This window comes from Neolamprologus multifasciatus, chromosome 6 (assembly GCF_963576455.1).
Source record: "Neolamprologus multifasciatus chromosome 6, fNeoMul1.2, whole genome shotgun sequence".
Lineage (NCBI taxonomy): Eukaryota > Metazoa > Chordata > Actinopteri > Cichliformes > Cichlidae > Neolamprologus > Neolamprologus multifasciatus.
Genome location: NC_140444.1, coordinates 26,472,652 through 26,496,644, shown reverse-complemented (window position 1 = coordinate 26,496,644; position 23,993 = coordinate 26,472,652). Strand labels below are relative to the sequence as shown.

Genomic DNA, 23,993 nt, shown 5'->3' with positions numbered 1-23,993 from the left:
AGAAAGGGGGGAAGAAAAAATATCTCCGGGATCACCTGTTGAGAGAAAAAGAATAGAAAACAAGCAAAAAACAAAACAAAACAATGCAACATACTATACACAACACCATCGCATTAATCTAGCTAAGTGAAAACAGCAGTAAATACTAAATATTGAATGTTGTTGTGCAGCACGCAGGACAGACAGCGCACAATGTGCTTTGAAGTAGCAGCCAAGAAAGGTGTGATTTAAGTCTACGAATAGTGAACACCCATGTGCACACCTGTGTGGATCGGCGCGCTTGTATTCAAATGGTTTCCCCATGTAATGGTCTGCTAGAGGATGTAGAGAGCCATAGCCCCGTCCCCCAGGGCATGAAGCAGGCATGGAGGAGATCCAGGCCCCAGACATCCAGAGGCCCCAGAGTGCAAGAGCCCAAGGAGGACCACCGGAGGGGCATCCGTGCCACCTTCATGGGAAGGGCTGAGGATCCCCAGATGAGGGGTCACCCAGTAGCCACCGGGCAGAAGCTAGAGGGGGCTGCACCGGCGTGCCCGCCGGCTCTGCCGGCAGCCAGCTGTGCCAGAGTGAACCGAGCCGCAGGCACAGAGGCCGGAGGCCCGAGGGCCCCCCGCGCCCCGGAAGAGGCCTGACCGAGCAGCAGGCGCCAGGCCCCGCCAAGTAGTCACCGGGAGTGAGCTGGTACATACCTGAGCGCCCAGCCCCGGACACCAAGAACCACCAACGCACCGACCCCTGAGGGCATCAGTCACCGGCAGGGAGTGTGGTGAGGGGAGATAGGCCTCCACACTTTGGAGGGCCTTGGAGTTCCCAGAGAGGTGAAGTCTAAGACCCGACCTGACATATAGACACAGACAAACAGGCACACACAGACACAGACATGCATTCCCACCCTCATGCACACATATACAAACACTCAGCACTCACCCAACGCAGGAATAAACGTAAATGGACATGTACACACAATCACACTCCCCAAACATACTCTATATCCCGGGTCCAGGTATCCTCACCCCCAGAGATGGAAACGGCACCCAGACCCAAGAGATGTTACCCTTCCCTCCGGGGTGGAGGCAAGCAGACCGCCCCAGGCTCCGCAGCAGCAGGGAGGCCAATCGGACAGCCAGCATCTCTTCCCAGCCCCCCCGCCCCGATGGCTAGCAGAGAACAGGGGTGTGTTAAGACCCCATACCTCCCTCCTCCCGCTCAAGTGTAGTGTTGCTGCGTGTTGCTCTAAAGTGTATTTAAAACAAGGGAGAGCATGGTGCTGCTGCCAGAGAGCAGCAGGTGTTAGCACGGCCCCTCCCGAGAACCCTCAATGTCTACATGGATTTAAAATTGAGAGGTGGGCACCGGCGCCAGAGGCAGGTTTGAATACACAGACCGTCTACTGGACGCCGTTAACGTGCCCACCCTCAAGGCCCTATATATATATATATGTGTGTGTTATGAGAGTGTAAGTAATGTGGATGTCTAAGTTGTGAGATAAAATTGAGGCACAGGTGGCCAGAAGAGGACAGAGGGGGGGGGGAATGTCTCCCCTGCACCCTGGTGACACACCCGCACCCCAAAGCCCTACCTGTGTGGGTGGGTGTGGTGGAGCGTGAAGAGGGAGGCAGACGGGGATGGGGAGGAAAAGAAGGGAGGGGAGGGTGTCCCTCCCTAGGGCCAGCTCCCCCGCTGACCCCAATATGCACCCCCGTCCTCTGGTATCCACCAAGGCAAGGGAGCCCAGGCCCATCCAGACCGGGGCCTACGGCAGCAACACCGCCAAGCCCCACAGGACCCGGGGCAGCCCACTCTACCCCACCGCAGAGGAAACTGTACCCACCCCAACATTCAATCATCTCCCAGACTACACAAGACACAGACACCCAGGTTAAGTTTATTCTCCACCTCTCCTATGTCTCTCCCCCACCTGCAGAGTGGACTCCTGCAAAGATGGAACAACCTCCCTGCCAGTTCAAGAGCCCCCCGGTTAGGCCGATGCACAAGAGGCCCCCTGCACCAGGGCTGAGCCCCCGTGCACCCACCCGCCCACAACCTCGGCGACACACCGACGAGGACCGAAGCCCCCAAGGCCCAGCCAGAGCCCCAGCACGGAGGCGAAGCACCCCCGAACCCCAAACCCCCACGCCCGCCCCGGATCCACTCAGGGGCAGCCAGGCCACCAGGCCAGTAACCTACGTCCGCCAGCACAGACCATCCTCCAGCCCCGCTGCACGCGGCCACGAGGAGAACAACCTCTGAGAGCGACCAGAGCCACTAACCAGGTTATGAACACAACCCCCGGGTTAAGCCCTCCAGGGATAACGTCTCTAGGGGTCCTCCAGGTGCCCTAAGCCCATCCCAACCTCCACATCAACCACAATAGCCAAGGCGGGACCAAACCACGACCCCCCACCCCCGCTAGGTGATGGAGCCGATCAAAGGAGCCCAGAGGGATTGATCTAATGTGGTGGCAGAGGCTATATCGAGACTAATGTGATCTATTAGATAGTTTCTGTATTGGCTAGAATTAAGATTATTTTTATTTTTCCAGTTCATGAGGACCGTTTTCTTGGCGATGCATAGGGCAATAAAAACCATGTGGACTGTATTAATTTCTGTAGTGACATCATCCAAATTTCCCAACAAGCATACTAAAGGGGAGGTTGGAATTTTACATTTCAGACACTTTGATAAGTCCTCACATATCTCGTGCCAAAACTTCTGTACTGGTGGACAGAACCAAAGAGCGTGGATGTAACTGTCTGGTGTATTGCCTTGACAGTGTGAGCAGTTGTTGGCGGATGTAAAGCCCATCTTAAACATTCGATGACCTGTATAGTGCACTCTATGCAGTATTTTGTATTGTATTAATTGCAGATTGGGATTTTTAATAAATTTAAAGGTTTTTAAGCAAATCTGAGACCAGACGTTTTGGTCTAAGCTGACTGATAAATCTGCTTCCCACTTTGCAATAGGAAGGGATATTGATTCATCTATTTTAGAAAGTGTTCTGTATATTTTAGATAATAGTTTGGGGGATTTAAGAGTAAGAAATTGAACCACACTTGGTGGTGTTTGTAATTCAACTTGACTGAGGTTAAATTTCTTTTTTACTATGGATTTAATTTGTTGATATTCTAAAAATCTTTTCTTGTTGATCCCACACACACAGTCACACTTAAGTAAACAGTAGGACAACAACCTTCATGCGACTCAGAAAAATAGATGGCTGCGCGGTGGTTGCATTGAATTTATTTTTTCAATTATAATAGTTGCAGCAAATACTTTCATTTGCAAGGCGATTGTACAGGCCACCTTTTGGGAGGCAACGTGTATGTCAAAGGCTCGCAAATAACTGCAGTCAACAGGTTGTGATCCACGCCAACGAGTATAACTCACCCGCGTTGTCTCTTTGCAATAGGGGACCAATTTTTGTTGTGTTCTGGTTATATGAAAGCAAGGTTTCCAAGTGCTTATATCACTTTGCAGTTACAGTTTCTGTAGGATGGTGCTTTATCACTATTTGTGGAGAAATTTCTGGATTTCTGTTTAATGTCTCAGGTTCTTTCTGCTTTCTGAAAGTAGTTGATGTGAATTTGTGTATATGCAGCTGGCAACAGATCTGTGATTTTCGCCGATTTATCAGTATCATCACAAATGAATTGCATGTCACTGCCAACTTGTGTCATAGCAGACACTCCATCTTATTGCACTTTTATTGACATCTTGATGCATCAAAGTTGAAGATGAGAGTGGTTGCAGAGCTAGTCCCCCCATCTTTGACGGAGTTCGAAGTTCGTTGCACGTTCATTGCACACAGTCGCAGTAATGTTGGTCGTCCTCTGGTCTCCAACCACTGTTTTCCCAGCCTGACTGTAGGATTAGAAAGGTTGGACGTGACGGAAAGTACAGAGAGTTGAGGTTTTGACAATAAGGGAAAAGTCATTAAAACCCTCTAAGGTTTGTTTTATAGTTGATGTGAAGCCTTGAAGTGGAAGTTTGGTAAGAACAAATGTGCAGGCAACGTAATATTAAATGACTGATAAAGTAGATGCAAAAAGAATGTGGTCAAAGCACTTTTCAGTATGCATTATTTCAGAACTAAAATGTCAGTTTACCTTGAAGGCACTCTTTGCATAATGTGTTGTCATTAGTGAAAATGTAAAATAAATTGTCGTCTATATTCTGAATAAGACATTCGTTTCAGCCTCATATATCCCCGACTGCTTGGTTTCAAACAAAATACTGCCGTAACACGGCTCACAACAAATGCTCAACCGTCACTTCTTAGGAACCATTTTCTAAGCAGCTGCTCCCCTTCCTTGACATTTGAAGTCATGAGTTTCAGGTTGAATTTTACTTAAAGGTCATGAAACATGGAAGACAGAATAGAAATTGACTGGAATAGTAATGCCCTTTGACTAGAACATCCTTTGCTTAGGATGCTCAGTTTAGCTGAGGGTCCATGAACTTCAGATCACAATCTTGTATTCATTTTTAAGTCCTGGGAAACATTCAGGCACCATGTAGACTGAGAGGCTTGGATAACCAACTCTGTTAGTTGTGCTAGTTCAGTTTACTCTACTTTTTCTCTGTGTGGTACTAACCCCCCCCCCCCCCCCCCCCCCCCCCAAGTTGTGTGCCTCTATTTTTGAAATGCAGGGCAACATCCCTTTAAGATGGTGTGGTTTCTTAGCAGAGAAGAAAAAAGAAAAAAAGAAAGCCACCCATGCTATTTGCGGTGTGCGAGTATGATGCTGTGCGCGCAGAGAAGTCTATTTTTGGGAAATTGTTCCAACCTCACTTCCAGTTTCCACTTTCGTGCTCATTTCATTGACTGGGCCATTGGCAGTGTCGGCTCTTTGTGGGGAAAAGTAGAGGAAAAGAAGTGACAGCGTGACATGTCAAGTTAACCTCTAAAATAAAGAAGTGACAACTGTCTACCCAACGTAAGAGGTAGAAGATTGTGTGGTAATGATGGCAGCTGGAAAACTGTAATGAGTATGCCCCTTCAACAGAGACCAAAGTCCCCTGATTGTGTCTCTAAAGCACATTATGGTCACCTGCTGCTATGTTATTTCGATATATACAAGCTTTTTAGCTGTGTTTTAACAATCCTGACATGAATAACAAAATTAAAAACAATATTTTAAAATGTAAACTGTTTGTGCTTGCTTCTTGGCTTCGGGAGTGCTTGCACTATTAAAACAGGAAGCCATATTTACTTTTGTCATGCCATCTGTTGCCTCTGCGTCTGCAGTAGCTCTGCAGATTCTGCTTTGCTTTCACTTGCTTCTCTCAGGTGAGATGATGATTTTATATCATCTCATATACATTTGAGTGTGTGGGACAGCTTGAATGAACGATACACGTCCATCATGGCAGGTTAAATTTTGCATGTTTGTAGTTTGACCCCAAGTATTCAAGTTAATCTAACAACCCTGTGTTTACAGTGCAGTTACTAACAGGATGGTTGTCTATTGATAATCCAGGCCATCTGCATCTCTACACAGAATTCATCAACAAAAGGTTTAGGCATATAATCTAGGCCCAATTATTTCAGAACAGCAAATATAATACTATCAAAATGCTAATAACATGTACTGTGTTAATATTAAGAAGTGCCTACAAAGTACATGGCTGGTGAAGTCAAAAAGTGAAACATGTTTAATCCTGAATGAATGCTATATAAATAATAAATGTGTTGTAGTTTAGTCACTGTGCATCTTTTTTTTTTTTTTTTTTTTTTAATCAACCCAAACCTGGAACTTGCACTGCGCTGCCTGACGTATGCGTGTATGCATTATATTTTCCTGTTGTAGGTGTTCTTGGGGACAATGATATTCATTATGTATGGCATGAACATCACACAAGAGCATGTAAAGCAGCAAAAAAAAAAAAAAAAAAAAAAAAACCCACACGTACTACAGCTGCTTGAGGCGCCTTTCCAGATGACCTGTACAGCATTTTTCCTATTTATTCTATGCAAACTAGGAAGCAGAAAAGTGGTGTTGCTTGTGTAGTTTCGGTGTGTAGGCGGGATCTACAAGTATTAGAAGAAATGTCAGAAGCTGTTTGAGTTGGAGGCGGCAGTGGGAAAAGACTGCAACAAAGGCTGAACCGAATCAGTGAGCTTTAACCACGTCCAGTGTCCAACCTTTTTGTAATTTTGAAAGCAAAATATTTACTTGGTAAAGGTTTTCAGTGTAGGGGTCACCTTAGTTTTATTTTGTGTCATAAAGTGCCAAAGGAAGGACAGTTAGGCATCTGGACTCTTACTTTGGAGCTATATTGTTGAAATTTGTGCAGATGGAATGTGAAAAAATATATAATATAGGGCTGTCAGCGTTAATCGCGTTAAAGTGACGTTAACGCGGCAATTCTCTGTTAACGAGTTAACGCGGATCACCCTTTGCGTGGAGCTGGACAGCGTTAACGCGTTAATCGAGCTACCCGCGCTAACGTGTTGACGCCGTCCAGCCCCACGCAAAGGGTGATCCGCGTTAACTCGTTAACGGAGAAATGCCGCGTTAACGTCACTTTAACGCGATTAATGCTGACAGCCCTTACATACATATATATATATGTATGTATGTGTGTATATGTATGTATGTGTGTATATGTATGTATGTGTGTATATGTATGTATATATATGAAAATGTGTTTTCTGGATAGCAGCTCATGTGGCTACACATCCAGTAACTCAGGACATCATCATTAAAATGGACATTTTAATAGTGGATTTAACTTAAACACATTTGATAAGCACTAAGTATACCAAGCTTCAGCATTTTGAAATACAGTAGAAATACTAAGGATGTTCCATACATTCAATTTCCTAGCTGCCTGAAAGAGACTAAATTAAAGGGAACAACTGAACTTCTAGAAGTGAGAAAACACTCAAGATTATGCACATTCTAGTGAGTGTCCATACAAATATTGCAATATAGCAAATAGTATCTCAGATTCTTCAGAGGTTTCAAATGTCAATGACGATTAAAGGAATTCTCAGACATAATCTCAGATTACTCTGCCAAGTGTGGCTAATGTCACCCTTGTTCTCTTGCCGTTTAATGTCTGCATGCCTTTGGGGAAATGTGGTTTCATATTGATCAGCTGGTTATATGCTAGATTACTCTGACGGTGCTGTTTATTCTCTAGATCAAAATACTGCAGAATCACGCTGGCTCACAGGGCTGTCCGCTCCCTCCCTCTTTTGTCGTGCCACTTTTCTTGTTCACAACATCCTGTTACGCAGAGACAGGGGTGCTGCTGTACATGTTGTTATTATTGTACAGCTGGTGTTGTGTAATGTGTTTACAGCAGGTGCTTTACATTAATATCAGTAATTAGTTTGGCTAGTGTTTTGCCGACTGACGTGACAAAATGTAATCTTTTAGCACAAATCCCTAACCAATAGAAATATGAAACACGTGTCCATCAACTCAAGATCCGCTGCTCGGTTCTTCATCACCTTTCTGTCTCCGTGTTGTTCAGCACGTGCTGCAACTCCTCAGAGCCCCAGTCTTGTATAAAAAGTCCTTTCCATCCCAGCATTTACTGGGTATATGGCAAAACCTCTAACACTGGCCCTAATATTGTGTTCAGTATTTCTAATAACCAACTAAAAAATTTGTGTGCCTGTTCCCCAGCAGGTTTTAAAACTGTCACATTTGTCTCTTACAGTAAGCTTCAAGTTTGTGTTAATTGTTTGTTTTCTGTCTTTTTTGTTGCAGTAGTTGTTTTTTTCTTCTTCCACTTTTAGTTTTTGAAGATAATATAACATAATTTTCTACCTGTGATCTTTATTTGTTGGATTGACTGAATGCATATGTCAGTAATCATTGCATCTCTTGTTTAAAGGTACTACAATAGTTTGATATATGTCTGCTTTTGCATGATAGGGGAGGGGGATACAAATAGGCTTGCAAAGCCCTTCATGGTTCACAGCTCCTCTTCCTTTCCTGAAATGAAACATTTATGATCCTTGATCCTTGTCATTCTGTATAGCCTTTCAAATCTTGGGAGACATCTCTGTTTTGCTATCATCCATCCATTTATCCATCTTGCTGAAAAACATTCATCAGTTTCCTCTTTTAATGCATTATAGCATGACCAGATCTTTTTGAAAACAGTAAGGTCCAGTGTTTCCCTAGTGTATAAAATATCTAGCCAACATTTCTTTTCTTTGCATTGCCTGAGCCAAAAAGGTCACTCAATCCTCAGTCCTACCAGTACGGCAAATTAAATGGTGAATATGATCCCATAGCTCGTATGCTTCCTGAACCATTGCTTTCCTTGTGATTGTCTACTCGTGCATTCTTTATCCTCAAGCACTTTTTTAGTTTGCCTCAGGCTGTTTTGTTAAGTAATAGTCCCATGTCCTTTGCGATCACTATTCTTGTGTGGGTTTTTGTTAATGTGAAGCATTACAGGAAACATTTCACCACCCTTGGTAGAATTTGACAGAAACAATAGCAGGTTAATACAGAGGAAAATAATTCCCTTAAAGGAATTGATCTCAATCATTCATCGATTTTCCTGTTTATAATTTGTAGGACATAGAATAGGAGAGGGAATAAATTTCTGTGGAACTATTCTAGATAAGGTAGGTAGGGTACATTTAACCAGATTTATTAAAAATTGTGCATGAATAATTAAAGTAATATGCTAGTCATTTAGCATGCCAGTGCTGTAAAACCTGCTTTTACAGCAATATAGCAACCACAAAAACATGCTTACTTTAGTCATTGATATTTGAGGCCATGTCCACTCCACACTCTGCATGCAGCTGCATTGCTTTAATGTTGCGTCATTCTTATTAACCAACAGAGGCCCATGTTAGAATGTCTAAATGTTCTTGTGCTGCCTGTTTGATCTCTCTCTTTCCAAATAAAGTCGTTTGAATCTCACTTTGTGGCATCAGACATGAGAGTTGATAGCAGTCAAGTCTAGCACTAAAAAGGTTGCTATCACCCACTCTGCTGGTGGGCCACCATAGATAATGATAATCCCGAACAGACACTTTAGACAAGAGCCTTGGCTTTCGCAACATGGCCGGTGGACACGTCTAAACAAGGACAAATGTACCCACCACTTATCACAAACTGTATTGCGCATCAAAATGCGAGTCACGTATTTCACTTCTATCAAATGTTTATTTTGTTCACCTCTCCACTAACCTCGGCTAGCTGAATAAGACTGACCAAACAAAGGCTGTGTTTGAAACTTTCAGCTGAGCAAACTTGAAAGATGTTCGGCCTGCATTTTTTCCAGATGAGCTCGTCAGTCAGGCTCACCTGCCAGAAGGACTCGCCTTAGTTTGATTCTCAGAAAAGGCAGAGGCTGGAGCTTACACCTTGTCCTCAAGACGAAATTGCTTGCTCTGATGATTTGTTTACTCTTTGTTGAGCTTCATTATTCAGCACGTTTAGACACTCACACAGTGTCTCGGCAGTGCGAGAAAGCTGCCATGCAGTCTTTGTTCTTTTATCTGATTGTTACAATGAAGATGTTACAGTCTGTAATAGAGCTGCAGCTATTAATTATTTTAGTAATCGCACAATCTATCAATTAATTAAAATGAAAACATGTCTTTTAAAATGAGTTTCCATTTTAGAAACTGCAGTGTGTTTAGGTTCATCTGTCAACCAAACGTATTGTATTTACCTGCCATGATGATAAAAGTGTACTTTTAATGTATTTTTTACACAAAGTATTTCCTTAAGTGCAAAACTATCTAAATACACTGAAGTACAGTCAAAGGTCAAAGTCAAATAACATAAGATATATATGCAGTCTAAACTAAAGCAAAAAGAAAAGTAGTTTTACGGTCTTCCTCGAAGGCATTGGAGAATGTGGCGGCAGCAGTGAAGAGAAGTGAGCATATCAGCATTCTGAAGACTGCCCTGTACTTTGATGCAAAGTCTTTGTGCTGCTGAAAACAAGACGTTATGATGGTGTAGACGTTAATTAATAGTGATAACTCTGTGTCCAGCCTAACAACCTTCAGGTCAGTTGCTTAGCATTTTGCTGGCCAATCTTTTTTTTGTTTTGTTTTGTTTTTTGAAATGGATTGTAAAAAAGCTTTTATTTTTAAATATGAATGCAAATAATATAAGCATGTTAGCATTGCTGCAACATAGTTGCGAGTTCTACAGCAGTTGATGTCGTTAACATGGTGGTAAAGGAGTGATTTTAAAGCTGGTTAAACGACTTGACATGCCAGGTAGAAAATGTATTTCAGTTTGTCTCACTAATGTGCAGCTCCTGCAGTTACTGAAGTTACAGTAGTTTTTGCTAAAGTGTTAAACAGTTGTATTATTTTTTTCCTTAGAATTTCCCAAGAGAGTGCAGCCTAGGCTACTGTTTTGCTTATATTTTACTTATGCTGTGTCACTGCTATTGCATTGTAATGCTGCTGGCACCTGGTAGCAGTACATTCACACTCGAATAGGTAGCCTGTCATCAATGACAGTAGCTCCTTGTAAAAGGAGGATGGAAAGTGCCCTTCATTTTGTTTGCATCTGGCAGGCAGCAGTATTTATTACTGTAACCACTGATGAAACATTGTTCAGTCGTTTTCTTTTAATGTCATCATAAATCATATAACTCCGAGGCCATATTGCCCACCTGTAATATACAGTGTGGCTGAATAAAAGGCATGTTTATGGAGCCACAGTGAGTTGGTGTGCATGTGATGTACTAAATGTAATTTCAATCCATTTGGTACTTTTGACCTTTTTAAGTAACATGTTACATTCTAGATGTGCTAGAAGAAAGGTTCATCTTCTCGTAACCATCCATATTTTGTTAAAATCAGCATTGCCATCCAGAGAGCCACGCTGTTACCTTGCCTACTAAATCTTGATGCTAATGCTTAAAAGAAGGGTAAATGTTCATTATTTGTGCTTAATTCACTGGTTATTCCAGACGGTTCAATAGCATCCTCTAATCTCTGATCTCTGATCCGCTTAGATAAAGGTTAAATCTCACTTCAGATGTTTCTCATGCACATTTCCTTTTGAAACCTTTTATTTGGAACAGCAAAGAAGCAAATTACTGCTTTGTTGAAGAGATAAAGAGTAGTATGTGTAGACTGTGTTCCAGATGAGATCAGTATCAGAAGAGGGGAAGTACCAAAGCCAGCTTGACGAGCGAGTTTGTGTAGCAAGTTCAGGTCAAGGCAAGCAACCGAGCCACTGTGAGAATGTCCCTCACACAGTTTGCCGCCACCTTCTCAAGCATATTTGGGGATCCTCAGATGACAGGCAGCACAAATTGGCACTCTCTGATTCATCTAGGATAGGAGAGTGATAATTCTGGACGATTAAAGAGGTTTATTCACTCTGTGTAAATGTTGATGCCAGCCCTGGCCAAGTTTCACCTGGCTCATCTCTCACATTTCCATAACATTCTTTCATTTCTCAATGAGATAGGAGAGTCCAGGCTGTATCCACATGCAAAACCCACATAGGCCTATCATGGGAAGAGGATTAAAAAGAGAGGGCAACAGTAATACTGACCTTTTTCCTGTACAGTTTGCCTTCACAGGTATGCACACACACTTGAGGGCACATTAAGTTATTGGACGGATAAGTTTAATTACTTCAAATGAATGGAGCCAAAAGCTACTTTAAAGCTTTCAAAGCATCCCTAAATAAATGTTGACACTTACCAGCTACCATTATCATCTAGAGCTGTACCCAAATTTTCAGGTCTTTTGGTTTAACATTTAGTTTTTAATTTTGGGATTCAGGTTTTGGTTTTTGGTTTTTTAAACTCTAAATGTATACAATCTCACATTTGGTGCTAGACATCTTGCTCAATATACTTCAGTTCATCTCACTGTTGCCTTGTTAACTTTGTAGCTAGATTTACTGACTGTTCATATCCCTTTAATAACTTTTTTTTAACAAAACTTGCTTAGCAACAACTCCACAAGATTTTGCTCTCCTGCCTCAGACATTTTCTCTCTGCAGCACTCTGTACAGGGAGTGGCAGAGAAACGGGCAGTATCACCTGTGAATGAGCTGTCGGCACATGTGCAGTGTTTTGGTGGTTGTTGGAGGAGACTGTGTGCCGTGTAAGAAAGACTCTGTCACCTTCCTCTCTTGCAGAGATTTTCCATAGTCTCTGCCATAGTCTGTAACATGGAGTATGAGTATAGTATTTTTCAGACAACAAAACGAGGTAATAAAAATCAGGATTATTAAAAATAAATGCCTCTAATTAAGCTGAAAGACTCGTGTCCTACTCAAACCATGTCAGCAATCACCAATTCCTCCACCCGCTGGCTGAAGCTTGGGATATTCACTGATTGCTTCTGACATGCTTTGGGCACTCTGATGATGGCCTCAGGGTTTAGCTATGATGCCTTTGATTGGACAACATAATGACTGAGAGCATCATTAAGTGGCAAAGCGACACAATTTCAGTCATTGATTACTTTGTCTTCATTGCCTGTGCTCCTATAAAATGAACCCTTTGGGAGAACCAATGAAACTGAGTCCATCTAAAGTTATAGAAGCTGTAGTTTGCCAGGACGTGCATTTTTCTGCGTCTGTCATTTTCAAACTTCAGAACTGTACTTTTGCTTTATTTTATACATGAAAGAGATTAGCTGATAATGCTTTTTCTGGCACTAAAATTACCACAGTTTACACATAGTTAAAATGTGCCAAGTCTCAATTTTAGAAGTTTGACTGAGGGATTTAGAGGAAAAATAGAAAAGCAATTTGTGTAGATTTATTATTTCTTATCAGATGTCATTATGCCCCAGATTTTGGGTTATGTTGCCATTCTTTCAGAGATTTGCAGAGCTGTGAATTAAGAAAGGCTACTGGTCAACTCATTTATAAAGTGTGAACAATTGTTACCCATTTTGGCTTTCAGTCTGCAGATTTCCATCTATTCTGGGTATGTGTTGAGGCCACATTGTCATTTTACCTAAGCACCCACACAACACCACAATGTTTTCTATGGGGAAATTAGCTGCGTCTGCTATTTCCCTGTGATTGTTTCTGTGGTCAGTGTCAGTTGTACACAAAGGGAGGAGACATTATGGCTGTTGTTTCCAGTAATATTGTTTTATGACAAAACAGGGAGGCTGAACAGAGATCTGGACATCCCAGTTCTGCATGAGATGTAGCACCATTACAGGTTTATCTTTGTAGTTACCTAACGAGAGCAGAAGTGTACAGGAAGTCTGAACTTTTATTGAATAAAAGAATGGCCGCTGTATTCAGGAAGCCTTCCTTTGTGGTGCATGCTTTATCTCTATCTACTTTTTACTGCAAACACCATAGAAAACTATTTTCCTTTTTGTACCAAGTACAAAAATATGAAACTTTTACATGTCTTCTGCCGACCAGGTTATGCTAACTTCATCAACAAGGGAGAAATTCCTCTTTTGGTTCTGTTCATTTATGAATACCAAATAAAATGCAGTGTTATTTATGGCCAGTATTTGCTCTTATGTCTTCAGCCTTTATAGTGCATACACATGTGCCTCTGAGGGACAAACACTGGATACTGTCTCTTTGAATGTAATCATTCTCACTTTCGTGTTGGAGCTGTAATATATATTTGTCTTCATGTTCATTGTGATGACCTTTGCCTGTTGTTTTCTCAGGGCTCCTCTACTTCTATATATTATAAAATGCTGCATCTGCGTCCACTTCCACTTTTGAAATAATTGCCGATAACTGCAAATACTGACCTCTGTTCTCCATTTATTTTTATTTAAGCCTATTGGTGTCACAGGGGAGATGCCTCAGCCTCTTGCTTTAATTTCTTTCTTTTTTTCTTTTTGACCTGAACCCTTCAAACTTGAATGTCTCAGTCGCGTGGGTGGCTGTAGGATATGTTAATTCAACTCCATGCAGATGATGCCATTATTATCCACCACAGAATGCCATGATCCATGATTTCCTTATTCATTAAACCTCCCCCACACGGATTGCATCTGTCCAGTCTGGCATGGGGATCGCACTTAACCCATTTGAGGAAAATCTACTGAATGCAGACCCCCTGCTTCTCTTCTTCTTTTTTTTTTTTTTTTTGTCCAGAGAAGACAATCGCACAATGACATGACCCCATTTAGTGATGCATCGCTGCCCAAGAAGTATTTTCCTCCTTCAAGTTCACCACCTCACATTAAACATTTTCTCAAGAAAGCCCCTTTCTCCTGTAGTTCAGCTTTTTTCCCACCAACATCTGTTGATTGGAAATCGTTCCAGTCACCAATTCTGCAAAACAGCTGTGAGGCTTTAATTATTACTCCTCTAATTAGTCAGTGTTTCACTTATCACAAAGTGCAGCAATTAAATTATTGTGACAGCTTTCTAATTAAGGATTATTTTTCTCAAATTTTCTTATTTTCTGCTAAATTGTTTGGTTTCTGGTGTACATTTTCCATTTCCTTTTTAAGCCCAAGTTGTACAGATAGTTTCAAAAGTTTAGTTTGAGTGACCAGCAGCCTAACAGCCAGAGATATTTACAGAATATTTACATAGTTACAAAACTTTGTATTTGAGAGGCCACAGCTAGAGGGCTTTCATGGCTGTTCCTTAATTCTGTACTTTATGATTAATCTAGTAATTGTTTCAGACTTAAGGCATGTCTGACATCATTTTAAATGTCAGTATTATGGCCTTGCTTCTAAAATCTGTATATTTTAATGCATATATTAAGTATATACTAATCCAAAGATGATCAAAAACTAGATTGATGGGAAGATCAGACTAGGTAGCCAATCCGAGGATGCTCATCTTACCTGCAGAGTTGTACAATATCTGAGGCAATGTGCTAACAGCTTGGCACCGAAGTTGTCTGTTTATGCACAGTCGAATAACACAGCATTTGCATTTATCCACAAGCATGCTGTGCTAAAATGAAATTACTATTTTTGTACATCTTCCTCTGTTTAAATATTCCAGCCCTCCCATCAGCCACTGATGGGAGGGCTGTAACCTGTTTGTCATTTGCTGATTATAATGAACAAGATTTTTTAAATGCAGTTTGCTTTGAGAAGACGACACCTGCTTTGTGCAGGATTTTGGTTTTGATAAGCAGGAGACTGGTATCAGCAGGGAAGGGGGCCTGTTAATGCTTTACCAACTGGCAGAAGGAGAGTGACAAAGGAGGCCACGGACCATTCAAAGGCCACCGTGCAACCCTGCTCGCATACCAAGCATTCCAATGTGCTGTGTAAAGGTTGGGCTGGCCGATAGCATCGAGAGAGCCTTTCTCATGAGAGTCACCTTAAACACACACACACAAAGCTCCTAACTGCTTTGTCTCATGCACCCTGACGTCCACTGATTTGAAATCTTTTGTGTTGGTATTGCTGTGGTGTCCTAGTGTCTGTAATGCTTAGATTAGCCAAGTCCCAGTATACCTTGTATAAAACAATAAATCATGTATCGTACAGTACCCTTTAGGCACATTACAATGCAAAATAAGCCTCAAGATGTAACTCGGATTGTGCTAGATTTGTACCAGGCATCTCTTCTTTGCCAGCTTTAAAATTCCCACCTGTGCTAGGTCACTCTGTAATTACAGGTGTAAGCCAGGAGAGTCTGAAAGGCTGCCAGATCTTGGTGCTCAGTCACCTGTGAATAGAGCCCATCCCATGACCCTTCATTGTCTCCGCAGTTTCGATGATCTGAAGCTGATGTCATATGAGGTCAAGTGTTGCAAATGTTGGATACCACTTGAAACGAATGGTGTAGTACAAACTCTGCACCGAGTGTCAAAAACCTTTTTGTAGGAGAAAATGTTGAGAAATCAGAAAGGATTGTCGTGTATCACCAGTCATGTTGTCCAAATTACTCAAACAAATGCATTTGAATGTGTTTATTGTGAACGGCTAAGCAGAGGAGCATCATTGGTTTGTTTACTTGGTTCGGTGTTCCGGTGAGCAGAAATCTCACTGGAACATTGAATGTGTTTTGACAGATTATCTTTACCTGCTCAAACTAAAGCTCCCATTTTGAGGTTGTGGATTTTCCCATCTCTAATCATAGTTGTATAGCTATCAGCAGTACATAGTGTTTGTAACTGGACAGGTGCAGTTTGTTATTATCTGCCATCCTGAAATGCAAATACTGTCCTGCAGGAAGTAGGTGCAGCAGATATAGATCCATTCACATATTGCCTGATTTTAATGGCTGACTGTTTTCTGTCATGTGATCTGTTGACAATCATTTTAATGCAGCAGTCCGGTGCAGTATCCGTGTAAAGCCTTTATAGAGCCAAAGCATGTGGAAAGAATATGTTAAATTCCTGTAAAAATCCAAATTACTCAATGGCAATACTGGGCATCGGCTTTGGCAGAGGTGTGCGGTCTGAGTGCCTAGTGAGAATTGAACTGTTGCTGGCCAATATTTAGCTAATTTGTTTGTCTTTTATAATGTATACCTTTGGGTATTATTAATATATCAATCACTTGGGTCACTTTTTCTAGGCAGAAACAGCCAATTAAGCTCTCAACGTTTAGGTTTTCTTACATGACAGTGAAGTACATGTTGGATTTGTGCTGTGAGTGGAATAAAACGATAGATTAAAGGAAGCAAGGCAAATTGTCACGGGCCAGCTTTTGCACTTTCTGATAGTTTAAAATATTAGAATAACCCAAAAAGCCTGATCATTTACAGCGCTAATATTTAATAAACAGATATTTTGTTACGTTTAATTTAAAATTTAAAATAAAACAAAATCCCCATTTTAGTGATGGGAAGTGAGCGGTGTAGTGAGAGGACTTTGACTTTCCACCATCAGTGCGTAATAAATGTAATCTTCAGTATAATTTGACGCAGAGGATGGCTCCTGTGTGTTTTTTGGAGCTTGCAACAAGTGTGTGTGTGTTTGGCGGGGGGTTCCGCCTTTGATGCGACGAGTGAAGACAAGTCCGTATCCCACCTGGTCTCTGTGTGCGTGCTGCCTGTCGCCTGCTACGCATATGTCCCCGGGTGCTCCGCTCGCGGAGGGATGCGCTGCGCACAGTGTTGAATGCTGGACTGCACCATTCCTGTCGTCTCCAGCGGGGAGGCTGTAATCCGATCCCGTTCATAGGAGCCGTCGTGAAGCCTGCGAAGAGGAAGAGGGCACTGCTCTGTGCTCTGACGCTTCTCTTCCTGCACTCCTCCCCCTTTCTGCCGAGTATCACCCTCTTTCTCCCCCTCATCTGTTCACTCCCTGCTCGGCGGCGCACAAGCCTCCGGAATCGTCGCAGTGCATTGTTCACCCATCGACCTAGCCCCTTTAAGTCGACGTGATACGACGGAGCTTTCCCCCCTCTTTCTATCTTCTACTACTTCTTTTTTTCTTTCCCCTGCTAATGTCTTTACCGGTGGAATCTACTGCATGCACGCCAGTCCGGTGACGTGCCCGAGCATGTTCACATCAGAGCCAGCGTCGGATTTACCTGAGAGTACACTGCCCTCACACTGTCAGAGCGATCTCGCCGCCGCGCACGCAGATTTGGACTTCACCGATTGTCACTGAGAAGCAAAGGAAAAAGGGGGAAACACACCGGATTACAAGGATGGGGTTCTACGGCACTTTAAAGATGATTTTCTACAAAGTGAGTAGGATTTCTTCTCGTATTATCCGCCGTGTCACCTCCGGCACATCCTCATCTTCTCTCCGTGTGTTTGGCTCGCTCTGTCGCCCACATTATCTTTGACGCGCCTCTCGCGGCAGATCGTACGGCCACTGCGGAGGATGGACAGCATTGTAGCAGACCCCCAGAGATGCCTCTTTAATTGCCCAGGCCGTAATGTTGTGTTAGCGTTGCGTTAAAATCTTTTAATATGCTACTAAGCCGTTTGACGTCCTTTCCGTCATAGTAACTTCGGCTGTGTAAATAAACGCCGTCACCGCCGCGGTTCCGGGTGACATTCATGGCGTTGGTGAATTTGTTGTTGCTTTGGGGGTGTTTCATTCTGCAATCCCCGATAAAAATGTGCTTATAATTAGGCGTTATACACTCCTGAATGGAACGAAGCCCCCATTTGATTTATTTTTTTAATGTATTTTTCCCCCTTACCTCCCCTCAGTGTTGGCAAGATGCTCTGCACCTGTACATCAACTGTGGGTCCTCCCTTTCACAGACCCTAGTAGATGCTTGAGCAATTACACATTTTACTAATACAGCGCTGATGGAGCACCATGTATGCTTAGGTACATTCAGAAATAAGGGCTTCAAGCTCAAAGACGCCCAGGTTCCCCTGCAGTCCTGCCCAGTTTGCAGGGTTGTTATGATTGTACATTATGCAGCAGTGGCTATCTCCCACTGACCAAAGTAACTGCTTGAGATGCATGCATGCATCAGTCTGCCTGCATTTGCCTGTTGGAGTAGCCAATTCCCTGACACTGTGCACTTGCCTCAGGCTCCAACTACAGATAATGGGTCACTGTGTCAGACAGCGTGAGGTAGAATATCCTCAAGGATGTTGGGTGTATTATGCTGGATTGCAGCCATAAAAATCGTCCTCCCTTAGCTGGAAAATGCAGAGTACAAACAAACGCGGGAAAACAAAAAAAAAAAGCATGAAAGAGAATTTATAATTCAGACAATGTAAACAAATTTGTTAATCGTGTATAATTTTAAAACGTGGTTCAAAATATCCCTTGGGGTGGGAGATTTTTATCCAGTTAATCCTAATAATTGCGCGAGAGTGTTGTTAATAGATGAATAGCGCTTCATTGATTTGAATGTTCATGCTCATTTGTATTCTCCATCCATTTTAAGGATGTACTCATTCTCAGATGTATCAGGATTTTCAAGTCATCCTGCAGAGCGCAAATATATTAGTGCTGCTTGCGGGGCTCGTAGTAGCAGACTCTCATTTTTGAGGATGAATTCAAACCTGTGTTTCTGATTTGATTGCAGTTTTGGTCCTGGAAAAACTCCTTCAACTAGCTCTCAGATCGCAAGCGTTTCTGTGCCTCAAACAATGCTGATTGAAATGAGGAGAAACTCTTTGACGAGTGCTTGAAAACACAATTTGAAAAATGAGAAAAGCCTTTTCTCGTGACTGATGCTGCAGGATGTAGTCGCCGTTAAAATGAATCAACACATTATGTAAGAATGATCGCTGTCTTTAAAATATCATTAACTCTCTGCATATCCATCTGCCGTGCTTTTGGCCAGATAGGGAAGTGGGGGTGGGGGGGAAGCCAGAGGAAGGAGGGGGACGGCTGATTGGTGGTGATTTACAAACACTGTGTTCTCTGGTTACCTTTTCCCAGGCTGAAGCTGCAGAACAGGCTGGTTACACATTATTTTTTCATGCCCGCATTTAGTTTGAGGTTTTCTTACATGTGCGTGCACACACTCAAAGCCAGCCAGCACTCCCCTCTCTTCTCTCACACTCAGAATCACACACACAAAAAACATATGTGCACGCACGCACGCACGCACACACACGCACACACACACACACACACACACACACCCTCTGCATGCATTCACACACCCAGGCTCTCCTTGGCTACTGAACTGCCATTGCAGTGAGATCACCACTTTAGGAACAAGGCAGCTAGGTTTAAGAGCCCAGTCTTAACAATCCTGAATATCTTATAAACCCCTTTTTATACTATTCAGCAATCACACAAACTATAAATGTAGACAAATGTAACACAAGCTATGTACCTGCCTAGCTTGGACTACATTTGAATTCTTGTTGCCAAATTTTCGAGTGTCTTTTCTGTACCTCCCCCTCATGAATTACTTCAGGTTTTTATGGTTCCTCCCTATGAGCTTTCAGCGGCTTCACACATGAGCTGAGTTGTGAGGAAAGAATCACAAATCATTGGTCAGATCACAGTGTGGTGTCCAGCAGGCATCTTACCTGCAGTGCACATTGATGTGCTAATCATGCACATGTGTTGTATAAGCTCAGACTTTGGTTGCCTGTCGGACGTTTCAAGGCACAGTCTGTAAAGATTAAAAACTAAGGTAGGAATCCGTATCGATCAGAAGTCCATGGGTGCCAGTGCAGATGTGCTGCTCGTTATTCAGCATCTCTCTAGTCGTAGGCAAATGTTGCTTCCATGTTGTTGCTTTTTTTTGTGTGTGTCACGGTTTTCAACATTCACATGAGCAACCCTCACATTTAAAACACAGTGAGCGCGCGCGCGCACACACACACACACACACACGCGCACACACACACACCCCAAATTATAGTGATAAACAAAAAAACACACATCTTTGAAGAGAAGCATGTAATCATTCCACTGTAGCGCCAGACAGTACGGAGTCAAATGTCCAGTGGTGTTTTCCTGTGTCGCATATGAACTACAATAATACACCAAAAAATATGCATTGTTTGTGTCAAAGGGGAAAAAAGTTAAATTTACATTTGGTTTCTGGCTTCTATGCATAATCATCCGATTATACAGTCGCAGAAGGGTTCAAGGAGCAAACTTTCAGGTTGTGTGTTTGGAGCACAACAGGCTGGATTGTAACTGTAAACAAACTGTTGCTAAATACCTTTGACCCTAAACTGCTGCGCCACGAGTACTATAATCTTGTGAGAAAATCTATAATCTTGTGAGAAAATCATTGATGTTAGAACTGCAGTGATGAGTTCAATAGTAGGGTTAGGAGATGGATTGCCGTTTTTACTTCACCATAAGAAAACAATCACCCCACACCTGTCATTTGTTTCAATTTCAGAGTTTGTTTTGTTTTGTTTTTTTAATACTTTTGGATGGCTGAGTGAACAAAACACACATTAGCATTTGGCTCCGACATCTTTACACCCATGAGATCCCTGACAAATATTCAGGGATGGGTTTTGGATGTGTTTCAGCCACATGCTGAACAAATACCTTTTCAGAAGTTAGAATTTATGACCTTTTAAATGAAGACTCTTGTGCTTGGCCTTGCAGTTTTTTGTTTAGTCTCTTTTTCCCCCCTTTTTTAAGCATTACCATTCGCCAGTGTTGACCTAACATGACCCCTAACCTTGAGCTGGTGGTACCTTGAGATTTTAACAGTACTATAACTCTTAGCTGCACTGCTTATCTTTCTGGTGCTTCAATTGTCAATACTTTATTGGAGATGACTCAAATTAAGAACAAGATATCGTGCATTAGTATATAACATAACTATTTCCCCCCATAACGACGATGAGTTGACGCCCCAGTTAATATCAATATAGATGTAGTTTGACGACCATTACAATGTGTTACATGTTTTCCAAGGGTAGCTTTAGTAAGCTGTATAGGCAGAGATTACATCACTAACCTCCAACTGAATCCCCTCGCCTGAATGTGATGGATTTTCACTAAATGTTTCGACAGGCTGTTTGTGTTTCTGCCTTTACAAAAGTTCTGCTGCATTTGTGGCAACAAGCACCATCAGCGAAGTGCAGCCACACTTTTGAGTGTTTGATTCTCCTCACCATCCTCACAAAGATCAGGGTCTGTGTATGGATGGGTGAGACGGAGCTGCACCCACTCTTTGCGTGCAGGCTCTCAGGAAGATACAGAGAACCCTCTTCTGCATGGGAGCTAGTAGAACTGCATCATAGCTTAAAATCTTAGTCAGTAATGCAACTGGGCAGGTAAAATTTATAACATAACTTTTGCACCAATAATATATTTGAAAGCCATACTGATGACAACGGGGCGTACTGATATTCCGTTCCTTAGCAAATTAGCCCCGGGACGTGTTTAATACTGGGTTTCGGTACCATCGATAGCTAGTTGTTAAAAAGTTGGGAAACTAACACACTTGATTTATTGTTTTTAATGGATAATATAACAGAAAATTAATGGAAAATAAGTTGAGAAAATAATAAGCTTATAAACTGATAATGAAAATACTTGTTTCTTGCAGACTTGATGCATAATTAAAGAGAATTTTAGATATATATATATTTTTTTTACATCATACTTTTGCTGATATTACAAAGGAGCTGGGCTACAAGGATAAGGATCGGAAAAGGATTTGGTTTTGAATCCATGGGTTTACTTTTAAATCTACAAAAGCCTTCACTGAAATATGAAATATATTTAAATATTAAAAAGAACAAGGCCAGGCTGTTAGATTGTATATTGTTTTGGCCAGACACTAAAAATCAGTGTTCATTTATTCAGCTAGATTGTTTATTCATGAGGGACTGGAGATGAGATGGTGATCACTTGCATGTGTGTTGAGAAGCCTTGCCAAAGAAAGTGGCAGGCATGGGATGAGGAAAATTGGCTTGCCCGGGCCTCTACACAGGCTCCTTTGTTTGCACGGTAGGGTAGGTGGTAACAGGGACTGGGTGGTGTTGCGTACGTGGAGGTGATGGAGAATAATAAAGAACTGACTTGCTTGTTTTTTCTTTTCCTTCTGAATTATTGGCGCATTTCAAAGAATAAACCCTAGTACCTGCTTGAGAAACTTGTTATGCTTTGTGGTTATTTTGTGCGTACAGGCATGCTTTATCCTTTGAGTTTGTGTGTGAGTGCGGTTACCTATTATTGCATATTATTGGATTTCTGGTTGCTCAGTTCTCTCAATCAAAATTAAACACAGCACTGAAAAACACCTTTTCTGTGATGTGCCATCTCAGAGTGTATGCTGAGCTGTGTCACGGACAGATTGGTCATGTCTCTGTGCTTTGTTATGGCACATGTTAATTATTGAATCTCCAGCCCATGCATAAAAGTTTAATTTTCCATTTGCATAAAGCTTTTGCAAGTCTGTGCTGTCTGTATTTTAATATGCAAAAATTCAGACGTTATGCTAACAAAGTCTGTAACTTGCAGGAATAATGTTCTGCTTCCAGCACAGTTTAAAAAAATAGCTCCCTGACCCGTGTCCCTTCTTGATTTTCTTTTCAAGGGCTAATGTCTTAGAACTAAATTGGTTTAGATTTTGTTTCTAAAGGAAAGTTACCAGAATGGAGTTGAATTTATGTCCAAAAGGTTGCCTCTAGCTTTTAAATACAAAATTTCCCACTTTTGTGCTTTCACTGTTACTAAGGTTTTTGTTTCTCCCCTTGTTCTTCCTCAGATGAAGAGAAAGTTGGACCATGGTCCCGAGGTCCGATCTTTCCCTTCAGGAAAAAAGCCCTGCAAAGGTCCAGAGTATCCGAGGTAAGAGAGCTTTTTCTCTCATAAGGCACCCCAGCTATCCACAGAGACTCATTTTCCCTTGTATTTTTGTTTATCACCTTAGGATCAAAAAGATTATGGTAGAAATTATAAAGTAAAAATTCTTCCTCCATTGTTTTAATGCTGAACATGTTATAATTGGGACCAAGGCGAGGAGTAAAAAATGCCAGGAGGCGTAAACAAAGGTTTGCATTGTATATGTGTAAACAGAGGGATGCTCCCTCTTCCATTCTGTCTGCACCATCCAGCCAGCCAGTGGTCCCAGATGTTTCTCTTACCCTGAATATTTAATGCCCGTGTTCACATGTAGCTCCATTAAAATTCAAACTGAACACAGCCACTTAACTGTAAATGTTGCTATGTAACTCGCTCCGTCTCAGCTTCCTCTCCCATTAAAAATGAATCAATAATGAAATCGACCCCCAGCTTCCCATTTTGCTGTCAGCAAGCTGAATGTGAGGCATTGAGGGTGCCCAGTGGATGGCTTCTGCTGCTGCCCTTACATTACAAGGCTACATGGGTACACTTTGAAGTCCTGTGCTGCCTTCCGCATCCAGATACAGCAGGAGACTCTGGGCCTGAATAGAAATATGTGGGACTGTGCACACTTTGAAGTCTGAGTTAGAAATAACACTTGCCATTTTATTAAGTATACAGAGCGAGAACAAATGCACCTCTGCAATAAATCCCGTCTCCGTGAAGGTTGTATTGATCAGTTTTTGTTGAAATGGTTTTAAAGAGGTGTTGATTCATTGTAATGCACATTCTGGAGGTTGTAGCTTGTGCTGCTGAATGGTGATGAATTGCATTGCATTATACAGAGAGGCCTTGTGTTAATCAGTCGGCGCTAATTCACACAGACGAGGTGGACATTTATTTTT

At 42.1% G+C, this 23,993-nt stretch overlaps 1 protein-coding gene across 8 annotated transcripts in view; it reads left to right on the top strand.

Moving 5' to 3' along the window:
• Positions 1 to 23,993, top strand: part of fbxw7 (F-box and WD repeat domain containing 7) — a 128,667-nt gene that overhangs the window by 81,673 nt on the left and 23,001 nt on the right. For 7 of the 8 annotated variants that reach the window (XM_085161687.1, XM_085161686.1, XM_085161682.1 and 4 more), the window contains one exon: positions 23,012 to 23,094. In XM_085161687.1, coding sequence (XP_085017813.1) covers positions 23,012 to 23,094 — 83 coding nt within the window. Of the gene's footprint in view, positions 1 to 6,636; positions 17,579 to 23,011; positions 23,095 to 23,993 lie in introns of those variants that run through there. The other variant, XM_085161688.1, reaches the window with a different exon arrangement.